General features: G+C 53.6%; 1 protein-coding gene across 28 annotated transcripts in view; it reads left to right on the forward strand.

Annotated features, from left to right (window-relative positions):
* The window catches only part of CELF5 (CUGBP Elav-like family member 5), a 78,362-nt gene extending 61,483 nt beyond the window's left edge, over window positions 1-16,879 (forward strand). For 4 of the 28 annotated variants that reach the window (XM_028839209.2, XM_028839211.2, XM_077979082.1 and 1 more), the window contains 7 exons: window positions 117-263; window positions 1,062-1,203; window positions 1,287-1,433; window positions 4,159-4,221; window positions 5,185-5,268; window positions 10,499-10,642; window positions 13,142-14,675. In XM_028839209.2, the coding sequence (XP_028695042.1) occupies window positions 117-263; window positions 1,062-1,203; window positions 1,287-1,433; window positions 4,159-4,221; window positions 5,185-5,268; window positions 10,499-10,642; window positions 13,142-13,269 (855 nt within the window). In that variant the 3' untranslated portion in view covers window positions 13,270-14,675. Of the gene's footprint in view, window positions 1-116; window positions 264-1,061; window positions 1,204-1,286; window positions 1,434-4,158; window positions 4,270-4,458; window positions 4,468-5,127; window positions 5,131-5,184; window positions 5,274-5,958; window positions 6,011-10,498; window positions 10,675-13,141; window positions 14,676-15,312 lie in introns of those variants that run through there. The other 24 variants (XM_077979091.1, XM_077979093.1, XM_077979092.1 and 21 more) reach the window with 15 other exon arrangements.
* Window positions 16,880-17,158: the final 279 nt, after the last annotated feature.

The raw sequence follows: 17,158 nt of genomic DNA on the forward strand, positions 1-17,158 counted from the left end.
AGCCACTGGCATTATGCCCCTCACCCAGGGGGCCTGAGCTAACGTGAATCCAGGGACCCCAGAGTCCTGGCTACCTCCCAGCCCGTTTCCCTCCCTGCTCGCCGTTGCCCCTGCAGGGAGCCTCCTCCAGCCTGGTGGTCAAGTTCGCCGACACGGACAAGGAGCGGACGCTCAGACGCATGCAGCAGATGGTGGGCCAGCTGGGCATCCTGACGCCGTCCCTCACACTGCCCTTCAGCCCCTACAGTGCCTACGCCCAGGCTGTGAGTGATCCAGGGGCGGCTTTGGGGGTCCGGCTCCGTCTCTCTCCATCTCCGTCTACTCTCTGTCGGGGGCTCCTGCCTCTTGGCCCGTCTTCCGCCTCTCCCTCCATCTCCCTGACTCAGGGTCCTCTCCTGGCGTGGCTGAACCCCAACTCCAAATTGAGACTAAACTCAGACCGAGCTCCTGAATCCAGAAGACTGAGCCCTAATCTCACATTAACACCCAGTCTTGGACCGAGCCCCAGAACCTGGCTATGCCCCACATCTAAATTAGGCCCAATTCTGGCTGAACCTCCAAATCCAGACCGACCCCAAACTGAGACCTGACCTAACCGAGCTCCACCCTGGCTGAGACCTGATCCCAAGTTGAGCCCCAGCTCCTGACTGAACCCTGATCCCAGGCTGAGCCTCAGTTTCTAACTAAACCCTCATCCTAGATGGAACCTTGATCTCAGTCTGAGCCTCACTTCCTAACAGCCTTGATCCTAGACTGAGCCTTGGTCCCAGGCTGAGCCTTACTTCCTAACTGAGCCCGGATCCTAGACTGAGCCTTGATCCCAGGCTGAGCCCCAACTCCTGACTAGATTGAGCCCTGATCTCAGCCCGACCCTCACTTCCTAACTGATCCCTGCTCCCAGGCTGAGCCTTGATCCCAGGTTGAGCTCCAATTCTGATCTCAGCCTGAGCCAAGATACCCAGCCTGACCTCCTCACTAGTAACTGGGGGACCAAGCCTCCACTCATAAGCCATGATCTCGGGGGAGATGTCACCCCAACTATGACATCTCTTCACCCCCAGCTCATGCAACAGCAGACAACAGTCCTGTCCACCTCGGGCAGCTACCTGAGTCCCGGCGTGGCCTTCTCACCCTGTCACATCCAGCAGATAGGCGCCGTCAGCCTCAATGGGCTGCCTGCCACACCCATCGCTCCTGCCTCTGGTGAGCTTCCTCCAGGCGCCCAAGGATGGGTGGGTTGAGCCAGAGCCAGACTGGCCTCCCCATGACCCTCTTCCACTCTGCAGGGCTGCACTCACCCCCGCTGCTGGGCACCACCGCCGTGCCTGGCCTCGTGGCTCCCATCACCAATGGCTTTGCAGGTGTCGTGCCCTTTCCAGGTGGGCACCCCGCCCTGGAAACCGTCTATGCCAATGGCCTTGTGCCCTACCCAGGTAACTTGGGGTGGTCCTCTGGGGTCTAGGAGAGTGGCGGGGAGTAGAGATGGTGTTTCCAGAAGTATGAGTTTCCTACGTCACTGTGCCCAGGGAACAGAAGGGCAGGAAAAAGGGTGCCTTGGCTGAGCAGATAAGAGCTGTGAACATAGGAAGGGAGGCCGTGGCAGGGTAGCAACACATTAAAACGGTGCATCTGGGATGTTTCTGGGCTTAAATTCCAGTTCAGTGACCCTGGATGGGCTCTTTATGTCCCTGAGCCTCAGTTTGCTTATCTGGGAAATGGGGCGGATAACATCAGTAGCCTCATGAGGTTGCATCGACAATTTAATCCGTGTGCAAAAGGCTTCACACAGGGTCTCACTCCGTCGCCCAGGCTGCAGTGCGGTCTCACAATCTTGGCTGACTGTAACCTCCGCTTCCCAGGTTCAAGTGATTCTCCTGCCTCAGCCTCCCAAGTAGCTGGGATTATAGGCGCGTGCCACCACACCTGGCTAATTTTTGTATTTTTAGTAGAGACGGGTTTTAACCATGTTGGCCTGGCTGGTCTCGAACTCCTGACCTCAGGTGATCCACCCACTGCTCCCAGCACATACATCTTAATTATTCATCTGTATTATTTGGGGAGATATCAATGCCTGGATTCATTCATTTATTCATTCAATGCAGAATGAATGACCCACTTATTTGGGCTGCACCTGCTTTCATGAGGCACAGGTCCTTCCTTTCTCTATGCTACACATACAATTTTAGGGCAGACATCTTCCAACATCTAATTTATGTGAAGTAAGTTATCTGTCTTTCCACCATGTAGGAGAATTTGTTTCTAACTTTTTATTTTTTAATTATTTTTATTTATTTAGTTTTAAAGACAGTGTCTCACTATGTCATTCAGGCTGGAGTGCAGTGGCGTCATCACAGCTCACTGCAGCCTCCATCTCCGGGACTTAAGCAACCCTCCCACCTCAGCCTTCCTTGTAGCTGGGACTACAAACATGCACCATCACACTCGGCTAATTTTTAAATTTTTGTACCGACTGGATCTTGCTATGTTGCCCCGGCAGGTCTCAAATTCCTGGGCTCAAGCAATCCACCCACCTTAGCCTCCCAAAGTGCTGGGATTACAGGTGTGAGCCACTGCGACTGGCCTTAACATTTTATTTTGAAATGATTGGAGGTTCACAGGGAGTTGCCAAAATACCACAGTGCAGTCCCAGGTACCCTTCACACAGCTTCCCTGATGCCAACAGCTTATCTAATCACAGGACACTGTCAAATCCAGGAAACTAACACTGGCGCCATACAATTAATTCAACTCCAGACCATATTCAAATTCACCATTTATTTATTTAGCAACAGAGTCTCACACTGTCACCCAGGCTGGAGTGCAGTGGTGTGATCAAAGCTCACTGCAGCCTTGAACTCTCAAACTCCTGGGCTGAAGCGATCCTCTCACCTCTCACCTCAGCCTCCCAAGTCACTGGGACTACATACAGGCATGTAACATTATGTTTGGCTAATTTTTGATTTTTTTTTTTTTTTTTTTTTTTTGAGACGGAGTCTTGCTCTGTCGCCCAGGCTGGAGTGTAGTGGGCTGATCTCCGCTCACTGCAAGCTCCGCCTCTGGGTTCATGCCATTCTCCTGCCTCAGCCTCCCGCGCAGCTGGGACTACAGGTGCCCGCCACCACGCCCGGCTAATTTTTTGTATTTTTAGTGGAGACGGGTTTCACCATGTTAGCCAGGATGGTCTCGATCTCCTGACCTCATGATCCGCCTGCCTCGGCCTCCCAAAGTGCTGGGATTACAGCCGTGAGACACGGTGCCTGGCCTTGATTTTTTTTTTTTTTTTAGAAATGAGGGTCTTGCTATGTTGCCCAGGCTAGTCTCAAACTCCTGGGCTCAAGCGATCCTCCTGCCTCGGCCTCCCAAAGTGTTGGGATCACAAGCCTGAGCCACCGCACCCAGCTGATTTCACGACTTTTTGCATGCACTCTGTGCTCGTGTATGTGTGTGTGTGCAGGGGTGGTTAATTGCCATTTTGTCACAGATACAGACTTGTGTATCTCCCACAATGAAGATACAGAACTGCTTCTTGCCCGCGAAGTGAACTCCTTCCTGCTACGCCTTTGGAGTCACAGTCACCTCCACTATCCCCTGCCCTCTAGCACACTGTCCATTCGAGCAGAATTTTTTGGTTGAATTTTTCCCCAGAATCATCAACTGTGGTTGATGCCTGGACAACCTCTTCCCTCCCCTTACCCCTTTCCCTAGCGGTAGCAGGAAGGCTACAGCTGGATGGGGGAGCCAAGGGTGTCTGGTGAGCAGACTCATGTGGAGAGGGAGACGGGGCGGGGGATGGGGGCAGGTGGTGATCTGAGGTGGAGGCTGAAGTCCTGGAGAATCCAGGGAGTAGAGAGGAGTTGAAGGGTCCTCTTGGGAGGCAAAGGGGTCGGGACGGGGAGAGGGAGATGGGGGCGATGGTGAACTCTCTCTGGAGTCCGAGAAACCCAGATTCCAGTTCAGCTTCTGCCATTTGCTCTCTGAGTGGCCCTGTGCAAGTGGCTTCATCTTCCTCGGCCTCAGCTTCCTGGTCCTACAGAGGGTTTAGCACTGAGGTGAAGCTGGGCGGGGTGTTTGTTGCTGTCCTTCCGGCTCCTAAGGATCGGGGGTGGATGGAAGACTTCTGCTGCCCCCGCCCTACTCAGCCCATCTGTCTGCCCGCAGCTCAGAGCCCGACTGTGGCCGAGACACTGCATCCTGCCTTCTCCGGAGTCCAGCAGTACACAGGTAGGAGGCAGCCCGCGTGCCCGCTCGGTGGGCCCTGGCCCCGCCCCCGCCTAGGGCCCCGCCCCCAGGGCCCGCCCCGGACTTGTCGTTCTTCTGTGCCTAGCCACGCCTCCTACGTCTGGCCCCGCCCCTCAGGGCCCACCCTTGTCCTGTATTCAACCCCTGGCCCTGTTACTGGTCTCACCCCACCACCACCTATACCCGCAAACAGGACCTTCCCTTGTCCTTTAAGGAGAGTGCTTACCCATGGCCTCACCATCTCATGCTGTGTTGGGGAGAGGGGGTTCCTCTTGACCACTTCTCTGTTTCTGACCCAACCCCAGCTCTCGGCCCTGCCCCTTATCCTCCCTTCTGCAGCTCCTAGCCCCGCCCCTCACGTCCTGTCTTTACTCTGACCACGCCTCTCTGCTAAAGCCCCGCCCCTACCTCTGGCTCTGCTTCCTAAGGCCTGGCTGTGACCCCGCCCACTGCTGCGGCCCCGCCTCTCAATTCATGGTCCTGCCCACATAGCCCTCCATTAAGTCATGGCCCCGCCCCACTCATGCCCTTCATCCCGGTCTTGGCCTTGACCTCCACTGTGGCTCTCCCGCTTCAAGCAATGGTCCCACCCTCTCTGGACTGTCCTGTAGCCTTGGCCCCGCCCTCTGCTGTGGCCCAACCCCTGTACCCCTCCCCTCATGCCATGGGGTCCGCCCCCACCCCGCCGCGTCTCGGTAATGGCCCTGCCCTCCACCATGGCCCCGCCTCTCAGACAATAGCCCCACCCCATTTCATCTGTGTTCTTGGCCCCGCCCTCTGACCTGGCCCCGCCCCCAAACCCTCCCCACAAAGGCCATGATCACACCCACTCCTGCCTTGGCCCCACCCTCTCTTGTGGCCCTGCCCCCTCCCCGCCCAGCCGCCCAGGCCGCCCACGTGGCCTCACGCCCCTCCTCGCCCTGTGTCTCGCTCCGGTCTCCGCAGCCATGTACCCCACCGCGGCCATCACGCCCATCGCGCACAGCGTCCCCCAGCCGCCGCCCCTCCTGCAGCAGCAGCAGCGAGAAGGTGAGGCGGCCGCGACCTCCCCTGGGCGCCAGCCCCGCCCTCTGCCCGCCCCGTCCACCTGCAGGCTCCGTGCCTGGCCCGGGCCTCTGGGACCCGCGGGGCTGAGAGTGCGGCCTGGGGGCTGGACAGGCTAGAGTTGAGTCCCGTTGCAGCCGCTGACCCCTGGGAATCTCCCTCTCTCTTTCCTCCTCCGAAAAGAGAACCATGCTCGCCCTGACCCCGTAGGAATAGCAGTGACTTCCTACCAGCCCTCTCCAGAACCAAGAGTGATTCTCTGGATGTTTTGGAAAGGAAACCCTTTTTGAGGCTGGGGCATGGCACGATGAGGTATCTCAGGTAATGAGGCCTCCCCAGTAAAGCCCAGGCTGTCGAAGGAGGGAGGGATTCGATTCTGGAGTGACAGTCAGGGTTCAAATCCGTATAGTTCTTGCCATGTGCGGTAGCTCCCGCCTGTAATTACATAGCGTCTTGGGGGCCAAGGTGGGAGGATCACTTGAGCCCAGGAGTCCAAGACCATCCTAGCTTAGCAAGAACCCATGTCTACAAAAAAATAAAAAATTGGCCAGGTGTAGTGGTGTGCACCTATAGTCCCAGCTACTCAGGAGGCTGGGGCAGAAGGATCACTGAGCCCAGGAGGTCAAGGCTGCAGTGAGCTACTATCTCCCCACTGGACTCCAGTCTGGGTGAGAGAGCAAGACTCCATCTCAAAAAACAAAACAAAACAAAAAACAACAACGGCCGGGCGTGGTGGCTTGGGCCTGTAGTCCCAGCACTTCGGGAGGCCAAGGCAGGTGGATCACAAGGTCAGGATATCAAGACCATTCTGGCTAGCCTGGGGAAACCCCATTTCTACTAAAAAATAGAAAAAATTAGCCGGGCGTGGTGGCAGGTGCCTGTGGTCCCAGCTACTCGGGAGGCTGAGGCAAGAGAATGGTTCGAACCAGGAGGTGGAGTTTGCAGTGAGCTGAGATTGCACCACTGCACTCCAGCCTGGGCAACAGAGCAAGACTCCATCTCAAAAAAAAAAAAAAAAAAAGCAAAACAAAACCCAAGCTGGTAACAACCCAAGTGTTCTTCAGCAAGTAAATGGATAAATAAATTAGGATGGAGCCGCACCATGGAACACTATACAGCAGTGAAAAGGGATAAGTAGCCAATCCTTATAATGACATGGAATAACTTCACAGGTAGAATATTGAGTGAAAGAAGCCAGATACAAAAGACTGTTTAAATGAAGTTTTAAAACAGTAGGCCAATCGAGGTGACTCACGCTTGTAATCCTAGCATTTTGGGTGGCTGAGGCAGGTGAATTGCCTGAGCTTAGGAGTTTGAGACCAGCCTGGCCAACATGCCGAAACCCTATCTCCACTAAAAATTCAAAAAATTAGCCAAGCGTGGTGGTGTGCACCTGTAATCCCAACTACTGGGGAAACTAAAGCACAAGATCACTTGAATCCGGGAGGCAGAGTTTGCAGTGAGTCAAGATCGTGCCACTTCACTCCAGCCTGGGTGACAGAGCAAGACTGTCTCAAAAAAAATAATAATAAAATAATAATAATAAAAATTAAAATTAAAAAAATAGGCCGGGCGCGGTGGCTCACGCCTGTAATCCCAGCACTTTGGGAGGCCGAGGCGGGCCGATCACAAGGTCAGGAGATCGAGACCACGGTGAAACCCCGTCTCTACTAAAAATACAAAAAATTAGCCGGGCGCGGTTGTGGGCGCCTGTAGTCCCAGCTACTCGGGAGGCTGAGGCAGGAGAATGGCGTGAACCCGGGAGGCGGAGCTTGCAGTGAGCCGAGATCACGCCACTGCACTCTAGCCTGGGCGACAGAGCGAGACTCCGTCTCAAAAAAAAAAAAAATATGGTCAGGTGCAGTGGCTCACACCTGTAACCCTAGCACTTTGGGAGGCCGAGGTGGGCGGATCACCTGAGGTCAAGAGTTTGAGACCAGCCTGGCTGGCCAACATGGTGAAACCCATCTCTACTAAAAATACAAAAATTAGCCAAGCATGGTGGCATGCATCTGTAATCCCAGCTACTCGGGAAACTGAGGCAGGAGAATCGCTTGAACCAGGAGGCAGAGGTTGCAGTGAGCCAAGATTGCACCACTGCACTCCAACCTGGGCAACAGAGCGAAACTCCATCTTAAATAAATAAATAAATAAATAAATAAATAAATAAATAAAATTTTAAAAATAAAAATGAGAAAGCTGGCTAGGTGCGGTGGCTCACGCCTGTAATTCAACACTTTGGGAGGCCAAGGCAGGAGAGTCACTTGAGCCCAGGAGGTCAAGGCTGCAGTGAGCCAAGATCACACCACTGCACTCCAGCCTGGACAACAGAGGGAGACTCTGTCTCAAAACAACAACAACAAAAATCAAAAACCTTTATCAGTGACATGTTAAGAGAAAAGAAAGATGGGAACCTCATAGAATGGTAGCACTGTTTTCTACATGTTATGTGGTTTAGAAATGAATGAGACCGGCTGGGCGCGGTGGCTCACGCCTGTAATCCCAGCACTTTGGGAGGCCTAGGCGGGCGGATCACAAGGTCAGGAGATCGAGACCATCCTGGCTAACATGGTGAAACCCCTGTCTCTACTAAAAATACAAAAAAAATTAGCTGGGCGTGGTGGCGGGTGCCTGTAGTCCCAGCTACTCGGGAGGCTGAGGCAGGAGAATGGTATGAACCTGGGAGGTGGAGCTTGCAGTGAGCAGAGACCACGCCACTGCACTCCAGCCTGGGTGACAGAGCGAGACTCCGTCTCAAAAAAAAAAAAAAAAAGAAATGCATGAGATAAATACCGTGCTTGAGCTTGGAGAAAACCTAGAATATGCGCATGGAAACGGGATTGAAAGGGTTGTTGCATGTGAGTGACTGTAAAACAGTGGAAGGAGAGTTGTCTGAAATCAGACAGATAACATGACCCCGGATGGGGAAGGCGCAGCGCACAGCACACTGGCGGAGCTGTCGGAGGGTGTGTGGCATGCGGTGTGTATTTTCTTCTGAAGGTCAGCGCAGCCGGATGCGGTTTTCAGTGGTCGCCGACAGTTTTGGTTAGGATGAAACAGTGCATGAACAAATGCAAAATTCAGGTTATGCTCAAAATTGTTCAGTCACATTGGAACAAACTTGCGTTTCAAAAACAAGCATTGGCTGTGTGCAGTGGCTGACGCCTGTAATCCCAGCACTTTGGGAGGCTGAGGCGGACAGATCGCCTGAGGTTGGGAGTTCGAGACCAGCCTGGACAATATGGCGAAACCCCGTCTCTACTAAAAATACAAAAATTAGCCAGGCGTGGTGACCCATGCCTGTAATCCCAGCTACTCGGAGTCTGAGGCAGGAGAATTGTTTGAACCCAGGAGGTGGAGGTTGCAGTGAGCTGAGATCACACCATTCATTGCACTCCAGCCTGGGCAACAAGAGCAAAACTCCATCTCAAAACAAGCAAAACAAAACAAACAGAAAAAAGACAAGCATTGGCTGGGTGCAGTGGCTGACACCTGTAATCCCAGCACTTTAGTGGGGCAAGGCAGAAGGATCGCTTGAGGCCAGGAGTTCAAGACCAGCCTGGACAACATAGTGAGACCCCATCTCTACAAAAAATTAAAAAGTTAGCCAGGCATGGTGGTGCGTGCCTGTGGTCCCAGCTACTTGGGAGGCCAAAGTGGGAGGGTTACTTGAACGTAGGAGTTACAGGCTGCAGTGAGCTGTGATGGCGCCACTGCACTCCAGCCTGGGTGATAGAGCGAGACTCTGTCTCAAAAAAAAAAAAAAAAAGAATTATTTATGGTTGGTATATTGTGTTGTAGTTTAATTATCTGTGGTTTTAGGATATCTGGGACTGGGGACCAGAGAATTTTCTTTTTATTTCGCCTGATTTTGTTTCTGCATCATCTAAGTTTTGAAAATTATCCAAGGTCTGGGGAGTTATCCCTAGCTGGGGCTTGAGAAAGGGAAATTAAAAAAAAAAAATTCTGTCCGGGCGCGGTGGCTCATGCCTGTAATCCCAGCACTTTGGGAGGCTGAGACGGGCGGATCACGAGGTCAGGAGATCGAGACCATCCTGGCTAACACAGTGAAACCCCATCTCTACTAAAAAATACAAAAAACTAGCCGGGCGAGGTGGCGGGCGCCTGTAGTCCCAGCTACTCAGGAGGCTGAGGCAGGAGAATGGCGTGAATCCGGGAGGCGGAGCTTGCAGTGAGCTGAGATCCGGCCACTACACTCCGGCCTGGGCGACAGAGCGAGACTCCGCCTCAAAAAAAAAGAAAAAAAAAAAAATTCTTTTGGCTAGGCGCAGTGACTCACCCCTATAATCCCAGCACCTTGGGAGTCTGAGGAAGGAAGATTGCTTGAGTTCCAGACCAGCCTGGGCAACATAGTGAAACCTATACAAAAAATAGCCAGGCTGGGTGCAGTGGCTCACGCCTGCAATCCCAGCACCTTGGGAGGCTGAGGCGGGCCGATCACTTGAGGTCAGGAGTTCGAGACCAGCCTGACCAACATGGTGAAACCCCGTCTCTACTAAGAATACAAAAATTATCCGGGCATGGTGGTGTGCACCTGTAGTCCCAGCTGCTTGGGAGGCTGAGGCAGGAGAATTGCTTGAACCCAGGAGGTGGAGGTTGCAGTGAGCTGAGATCACGCCACTGCACTCCAGCCTGGGCAACAGAGCGAGGCTCCATCTCAAAAACAAAAAATAAAAAATATTTAGCGAGGCATGGTGTCTGAACACCAGACTTTTACAAATGAGTTTTATTTTGGAGTCTTATTATTATTATTATTGCAAAGATATTACCACGTTTCCTTATTCTTCACACCCAGCTCATCTGACTTTTGTATATGATCCAGAGTTTGAAGTTTAGGGAGGGATTTTCTGGAGGGTGTACTTCTGGGGGTTTTCAGGTATCTGGGATCAGAGATTGAGGTCTGATGTGGGCTTTGGGGAGTAGGGGATCCCTTGGGTCTTGTCAGTTACCTGGAGTCTGAGGGTCATTTTGGTGCGGACTAGCCCAGTGTGAGATCCTACGATGCAGTCAAGGGGTGGGTGTGTCCTGTCTCCCTCCCCAGCCCATATCCAGGCCCCTTCTTTCTGGGTGTCTGGGGCACCCCTCTCCGGACAGCTGGAGAAGCCAGATACGGGCTCCAGACCTGTGCCCCTCCCCCGGGGGGGTTCGCCTCCTCTCCTTGGGGGCTTTATGTCTTTCTCTCCCCCACCTGCAGGTCCCGAGGGCTGTAACCTGTTTATCTACCACCTCCCCCAGGAGTTTGGAGACACGGAGCTGACGCAGATGTTCCTACCCTTCGGCAATATCATTTCCTCCAAGGTGTTTATGGATCGAGCTACCAACCAGAGCAAGTGTTTCGGTAAGTGGCCTCCGAAGACGCCGCCCCTCCCCGTCCACCTCCCTCACCTGCCCCGGGACAGGGAATGGGAGGGTTTGGGTCAGCCTCTGGACGGGGCCGTGCTGTAACAGTCACATTCACAATCAGAACCAGCATGTGGCCTGGCACAGTGGATCACGCCTGTGATCCCAGCAGTTTGACAGGGTGAGGTGGGCGGATTGCTTGAGTCCAGGAGTTCAAGACCAGCCTGGACAACATAATGAGACCCTGTGTTTACAAAAGAAAATGTTTTTGGCTGGGCGCGGTGGCTCAAGCCTGTAATCCCAGCACTTTGGGAGGCCGAGACGGGCGGATCACGAGGTCAGGAGATCGAGACCATCCTGGCTAACACAGTGAAACCCCATCTCTACTAAAAGATACAAAAAACTAGCCGGGCGAGGTGGCGGGCGTCTGTAGTCCCAGCTACTCGGGAGGCTGAGGCAGGAGAATGGTGTGAACCCAGGAGGCGGAGCTTGCAGTGAGCTGAGATCCGGCCACTGCACTCCAGCCTGGGCAACAGAGTGAGACTGCGTCTCAAAAAAAAAAAAAAAAAAAAGAAAGAAAAGAAAATGTTTTTAATTAGCTGAGCTTAGTGGCATGTACCTGTAGTCCCAGCTACTCAGGAGGCTGAGGTGCGAGGATCGCTTGAACCCAGGATATCAAGACCAGCCTGGGCAACATAGCAAGACCCCATCTCTACAAAAAATGCAATTAAAAAAAAAATTAGCCAGGCATGATGGTGCACACTTGTAGTCTCAGCTACTCAGGAGATGGAGGTGGGACCATCCCTTGAGTCCGTGAGGTCGAGGCTGCAGTGAGCCATGATCACACCACTGCACTCCAGCCCAGACGACAGAGCAAGACCCTGTCTCATATAAAAAACAAAAACGGCCGGGTGCGGTGGCTCACGCCTGTAATCGCAGCACTTTGGGAGGCTGAGGTGGGTGGATCACAAGGTCAGGAGATCGAGACCATCCTGGCTAACACGGTGAAACCCTGTCTCTACTAAAACCACGAGAAAATTAGCCGAGCGCAATGGCGGGCACCTGTAGTCCCAGCTATTCAGGAGGCTGAGGCAGGAGAATGGCATGAACCCGGGAGGTGGAGGTTGCAGTGAGCAGAGATCGCGCCACTGCACTTCAGCCGGGGCGACAGAGCGAGACTGTCTCCAAACAAACAACAACAACAAAAACCCCAAAACAACAGAACGAACGTGTGTTGAGCACGTACCGTAGGTCAGGCACTTTCCAGCCCAGCACAGCATGAGGTTGACAAAAACCCCTTCCTTTCAGGCAGCTCAGGGGCTTTTTTGCTGCCTGGTAGATCATTCTCCCATGATGGAAATGTTCGATGTGGGAGCTGTCTGATACCAGAGCCACCAGCCCCACGTGGCTACTACACACTTGAAGTGTGGTCAGGGTGAAAAAGAACTGATTTTTTTGGTTTGCTTCTTTGTTTTTGCTCGCTTGTTTGTTTTTGAAACGGAGTCTCCCTCCGTCACCAGGCTGGAGTGCAGCGGCGCGATCTCGGCTCACTGCATCCTCCGTCTCCCAGGCTCAAGCGATTCTCCTGCCTCAACCTCCTGAGTAGCTGGGATTACAGGTGGACACTACCATGGCCGGCTAATTTTTGTATTTTTAGTAGAGATGGGGTTTCACCATGTTGGTGAGGCTGGTCTCAAACTCCTGACCTCAGGTGATCTGCCTGTCTTGGCCTCCCAAGGTGCTGGGATTACAGGCGTGAACCACCATGCCTGGTCATGGGGTGGAGTATTTCTGATGGCCTCTGGACGGAGACTGGAGTAGAGACACTGACAGAGATGGAGAGAAAGAGACAGACAGAGATGATCCAGAAGGAGAGGGAGAGGAAGAAAAGACTGAAGACAGATAGAGAGAGAGAGAGAGAAAAACAGAGACAGCCGGGCGTGGTGGTATGGGCCTGTGGTCCCAGCTACTCAGGAGGCTGAGGCAGGAGGATCTCTTGAGCCCAGGAGGTCAAGGCTGAAGTGAGCTGAGATTGTGCCCCTGCATTCCAGCCCGGGTGACAGAGTGAGACCCTGTCCCCTCTCCACCCCACAAAAAAAAAGAGAGGGACAAGGACGCAGACATACAGAATCAGCTGGAGACACAGATCCTGGCTGGACAGAGGGCTTGGAAGGAGGCAGGCATCCTCCTGAGGGAAGGTGGGGAGAAGGTGGCCCTCCAGGACCCTCAGAAGCCCCACCAGGCCCCTATACCAGCTGGGAAGTCTCAGCACAGCAGACCCCAAGATAAGGAGTGAGTGCCCCGTCCTCAGAGGTATAGAAGTCCAGAGATGTCAGAACAAAGCCAGGGCCGCTGTGTGTCCTCCGCCACACACCCCCTGGCCTGTGCATGCGTGCCTGCTCAGGACCCCGTGAGCCAGGAAGCCAGGGCCACAGCATAGGAACAAGCCGAGGACACCCGCAGTGCCAACCATGGAGTTCCACCCTGGTTTCTGCAGGCTTCGTGAGCTTTGATAACCCGGCCAGCGCCCAGGCAGCCATCCAGGCCATGAACGGCTTCCAGATCGGCATGAAGAGGCTCAAAGTCCAGCTGAAGCGGCCCAAAGACCCGGGACACCCCTACTGACCGCGCCCACAGCCGCCCTGAGGCTGTGGGCATGGCCCAGGTGAGCCGCCAGGCGGCCCCACCCCCGCCCCAGCCCCCCGTCTTGTCTGAAACCCCCTCCCGCAGCCCACTTCATGCTCCAAACCCTCCCCAGGTGGGGTGATGCTTTGAGAGGCTACAAGAAACCTCCGGGTTGGGTTAGCGGGGACAGAGCTGTATGCAGACACCCCCAAACCTCCTGTGGTCGGGGCTGGAGCAGAGGGTGGGAGTGGGGTAGGGACTGAGGTGAGCCAGGGCCCAGCCAGGTCGGCTAGGGAATCCCTCCCGGAGAAGGCTTTGAGGGATGAATAGAAGTTCACCTGAGAGGCCAGGTTTGCTCTGGCGGTGGGGGTGTGGTGGGGAGGGGGCTTCTGTCCTGTCCTATGACTCTGTTTTCCCTGCTGAAAAACCCAACACCAGACAAAAATGTTAAGTGCCCACCCCAGACCCCAAACCCTAAGGTTGGACCCCAACTCGGAACCAGGGCTGGAGCGTGGAAGGTGGGATCAGTGCTCAGGGCCTGGTCCAGTCGGCATTGACAGCTTCCAGTGTCTCCGCTCCATTTCCGCGAGTTCCCCTGGGACAAGCAGCCCCTCACTGGGTGTCATTCCTACCCAATGAGTTGATGGAAAAGTGGGATTCGTGCCCCACCCACCATCATGCAAGAAAACAAGCAAAACAAAACCCAGAGTGTATGTTGCCATCAGGGCAAACCACTTTCTCAACATTTTTTTTGTTGGGGGGAGATGAATAGTAAACCTTCTGAGGCCACTGTGGAAACTTGACCGTGGGTCTCAAACCTTGATGAGCCTCATCTGTAAAATGGGCTCAAGAAAGTCATCTTCCCAGAGGCGGCGGAAACGGTCCACCTAGGGAACGGAGCGGGGCATCTTTTCACAGCCGAGCCCAGAACCCATCACCTAAAGAGTTCTGGATGATTTGTTGGGATTTTTTTTTTTTTTTTAAATCACCCTCGCCGTCGTCATCAAAGAGCCTTGCCTAGGGCCTGGCACAGAGTAGGCGCTCAGTTAGAAGCTGTCTGGCCTTTTCACATTCTCCCGGGTCGGCACACACAGATTTGGGAGTATTTAACTGCACAGAACGCACCTTCGGGAACTGCCAACCGGAAGCAAAATCCAAAGCCACTCTCTGTGATCCCTTCACTTTTAACTCTCAGTGTGCACTTTCTTTTTTTTTTAACTGAGCATCTATTATGTGCTAGGCACTGTCCCGGTGTTCGGGGACGCAGCTGTGAATGAACAGAAACGGGGGCCGGGGGACAGCGGAGAAACCCTCTTCATGGACCTTAGATGGCGGGGGGTGGGGAAGGAGAGACAGAAAATAAACAGAAATATCTGTCCCCAGCTGCCAGAGGAGGAGGAAACGGGCTTTGCGATGGTGACATTGACTTCTTTGAAAGCTGGGTTTGTTGGCCTCTGAACTCTGGCCTTTGTGGGATCTGTTCTTTTGGAAACGATGGGAGCCCTTGGGTTCCTAGATCCCAGCCTGGCTGGGTGGACTAGGGTGGGGAGGTGGTGTCCACCTGGGTGGCCCCGTTGTCGCTCCCTAACGCCCGTCCCTTCTCCCCCAGGTGAGGGGCCTTCCCATCCCAGGAGGGTTTTCTACTTTCAACCGACCCAGGACTTTCCCATAAATTCCAACCGTTCTTTGGACACCAGCCCTTTCCTCCCCTCTTCTCCCCTTGCCCCGCCCCTCTACTGGAGGCCACCTGGAGTGGGGAGGGGCCTTTGGGGGTCTGTCCTGGGGCAGGGGGGAGGCTCCTGAATCGGGCACAGAAGTGTTCACACGCCCCCTGCTTTGGGAAACGCCCTCGCTTCTTCCCCACAAAACTTGGTGACTTTCCCCAAACTAAATCACACCTTTTCCTATATATATATATGCATATATATATAGATCTATAGACAGTATATATATTTTTTGAGTACGGATCATGGGACCAAACTTTTCCGACTTCCTTCCATCCGAGTAGAGTGACCCTGGGCCGGTCACTCAGCGGGGACACAGGAAGGGCTGAGGTTGGCGGGCCCCCGGGCAACGCGTACCAGGTGCCCCACCGCCCTCCCCCACCACCTCCCGGCTGGCACATCCCACCAGGAACCCGCCAACACAATATACCTCCAGGACTTTTGGCACCCCCCACCACCGATTCTCCAGGGCCATTGGGCTCTGCCAGCTTCAGTGTCCCTGGTCCCAGCTGCGGCCTCCAGACCCCACCTCGCCCCTTTGTCCCAGAGCCCTGCCCTCCCGGATGGATATAGGTACAACAGAGACGCTCTGGCCTGCCTCAGCCCTTCTCTGCTCCCCTGCCCGAGTCATAGCCTTACTCATGCGACCAGTAGCCCTTAGCTTTCTGTCGGAGGCGGGGCGGACAGGGCTGGGGGGAGCCCCCCCCCGCCCCTCACCACCCCCTCCCAAGGCCAGGCAGCCATCGTCCCTGCCTTCGAATCACCAGCCTCGAATTTAAGGTCTTGTAACCAGGATTGCCAAGCGTAGCGGAAGACCCTACCTGGACTGGCCAAGCACCCCTTTAACTGGAGATGAACTTGATAATGACCTTCATACCTCTACAGAGATTTTTTTTTCTTTTTTTCCGGTCTTTCTGAGCAGGTACAAAGAAGAAAAGAGAAGAAAACGATGGGGGGAAAGAATCAAACCACAGTGGATTTTTGTTTCCTAGTTGGGAGTGGGGTGGGGTGGGGGGTTTTTGTGGGGTGCCTCTGTACAGCTACCCAATCCGCAACACCCACGTCAAAGCACAGAATCAAGTTCGTTCGGACATCCAGCAAGGCCTCTTACCAAATGAGGCGCCAGATATCTTAACAAGCTCAAAAGAAAAAAACATTTAAAAAGAAAAAAAAAAAAAAGCAAGCATTTCCTTTTCTTTCTACCAAAATGTGTTGACTGACCCGGAGGGGGGGCGGTGGGGTGGGGGGAACCACACAGCAAAAAAACAAAAACAAAAAAAAAAAAAAGAAAAAAATAGAAAAGAAAAAAAAAATCTTCTGAACCAACTTGTTTCGATATTCCAGAGTTTGATAATTGTTCGAGACTCTCCTCTAGCGTGCTTGTGTTCCGTGTGTCCCCGTGTGCAAGTGTGTGCCAATCGGCCTCGAGGGGGCCCCACCCGTGTCCGCGGCGCCCGCCGAGCCCCCGAGGGCCTGCTTGGGAGTGCGTGCTGGTGTGCAGTTGTACGTGTCTTTCTGGTCCATGTTTACTGGCTGTAAATACCATTTTTATACTCCACATCGCAGACCTGCGTGATTTGTACGATGTACTTTATTTCTGCTACAAGTAATTTCATGAAGTTTCAACTTGCAAACTGACTTTTAGGACAAACCAATACACACACACAGAAAAGAAAGCAAAGAACTTGGAACTTTGGGTTGACTTGGTTTGAGTTTTGTGTCAAAGAAGATTTCCCGTGGCTGGAGAGGTCGGTGTTCCTGTTGCGTGTTTCAGGTGAGAAGCAGCCAAGCGTCTTAATGTCCAAAACGCCTCTCTTTGGTCTGAAAAGAAAAAAAAAAAAAAAAAAAAACTAAAAATTTATTTAATAAAAGTTTTACTTGCTAAAGGGCTGACTCTCCGCTTTCTTTCCTCTCTCTCTCATCCACACAGACCAGGAGTATCTGGCCCCATCCAGCGCCTGGACTGGGGAGAAATTCAGGTTTAGGGTGAGGGGTTGAAGGAGGGGATATTTGGAGATACCAACTATAGATATAGATACCAGGGGCCGGGCGTGGTAGCTCAAACCTGTAACCCGCCGGGCGCGGTGGCTCAAGCCTGTAATCCCAGCACTTTGGGAGGCTGAGACAGGCGGATCACAAGGTCAGGAGATCGAGACCATCCTGGC

This window comes from Macaca mulatta, chromosome 19 (assembly GCF_049350105.2).
Source record: "Macaca mulatta isolate MMU2019108-1 chromosome 19, T2T-MMU8v2.0, whole genome shotgun sequence".
Taxonomy (NCBI): Eukaryota; Metazoa; Chordata; class Mammalia; order Primates; family Cercopithecidae; genus Macaca; species Macaca mulatta.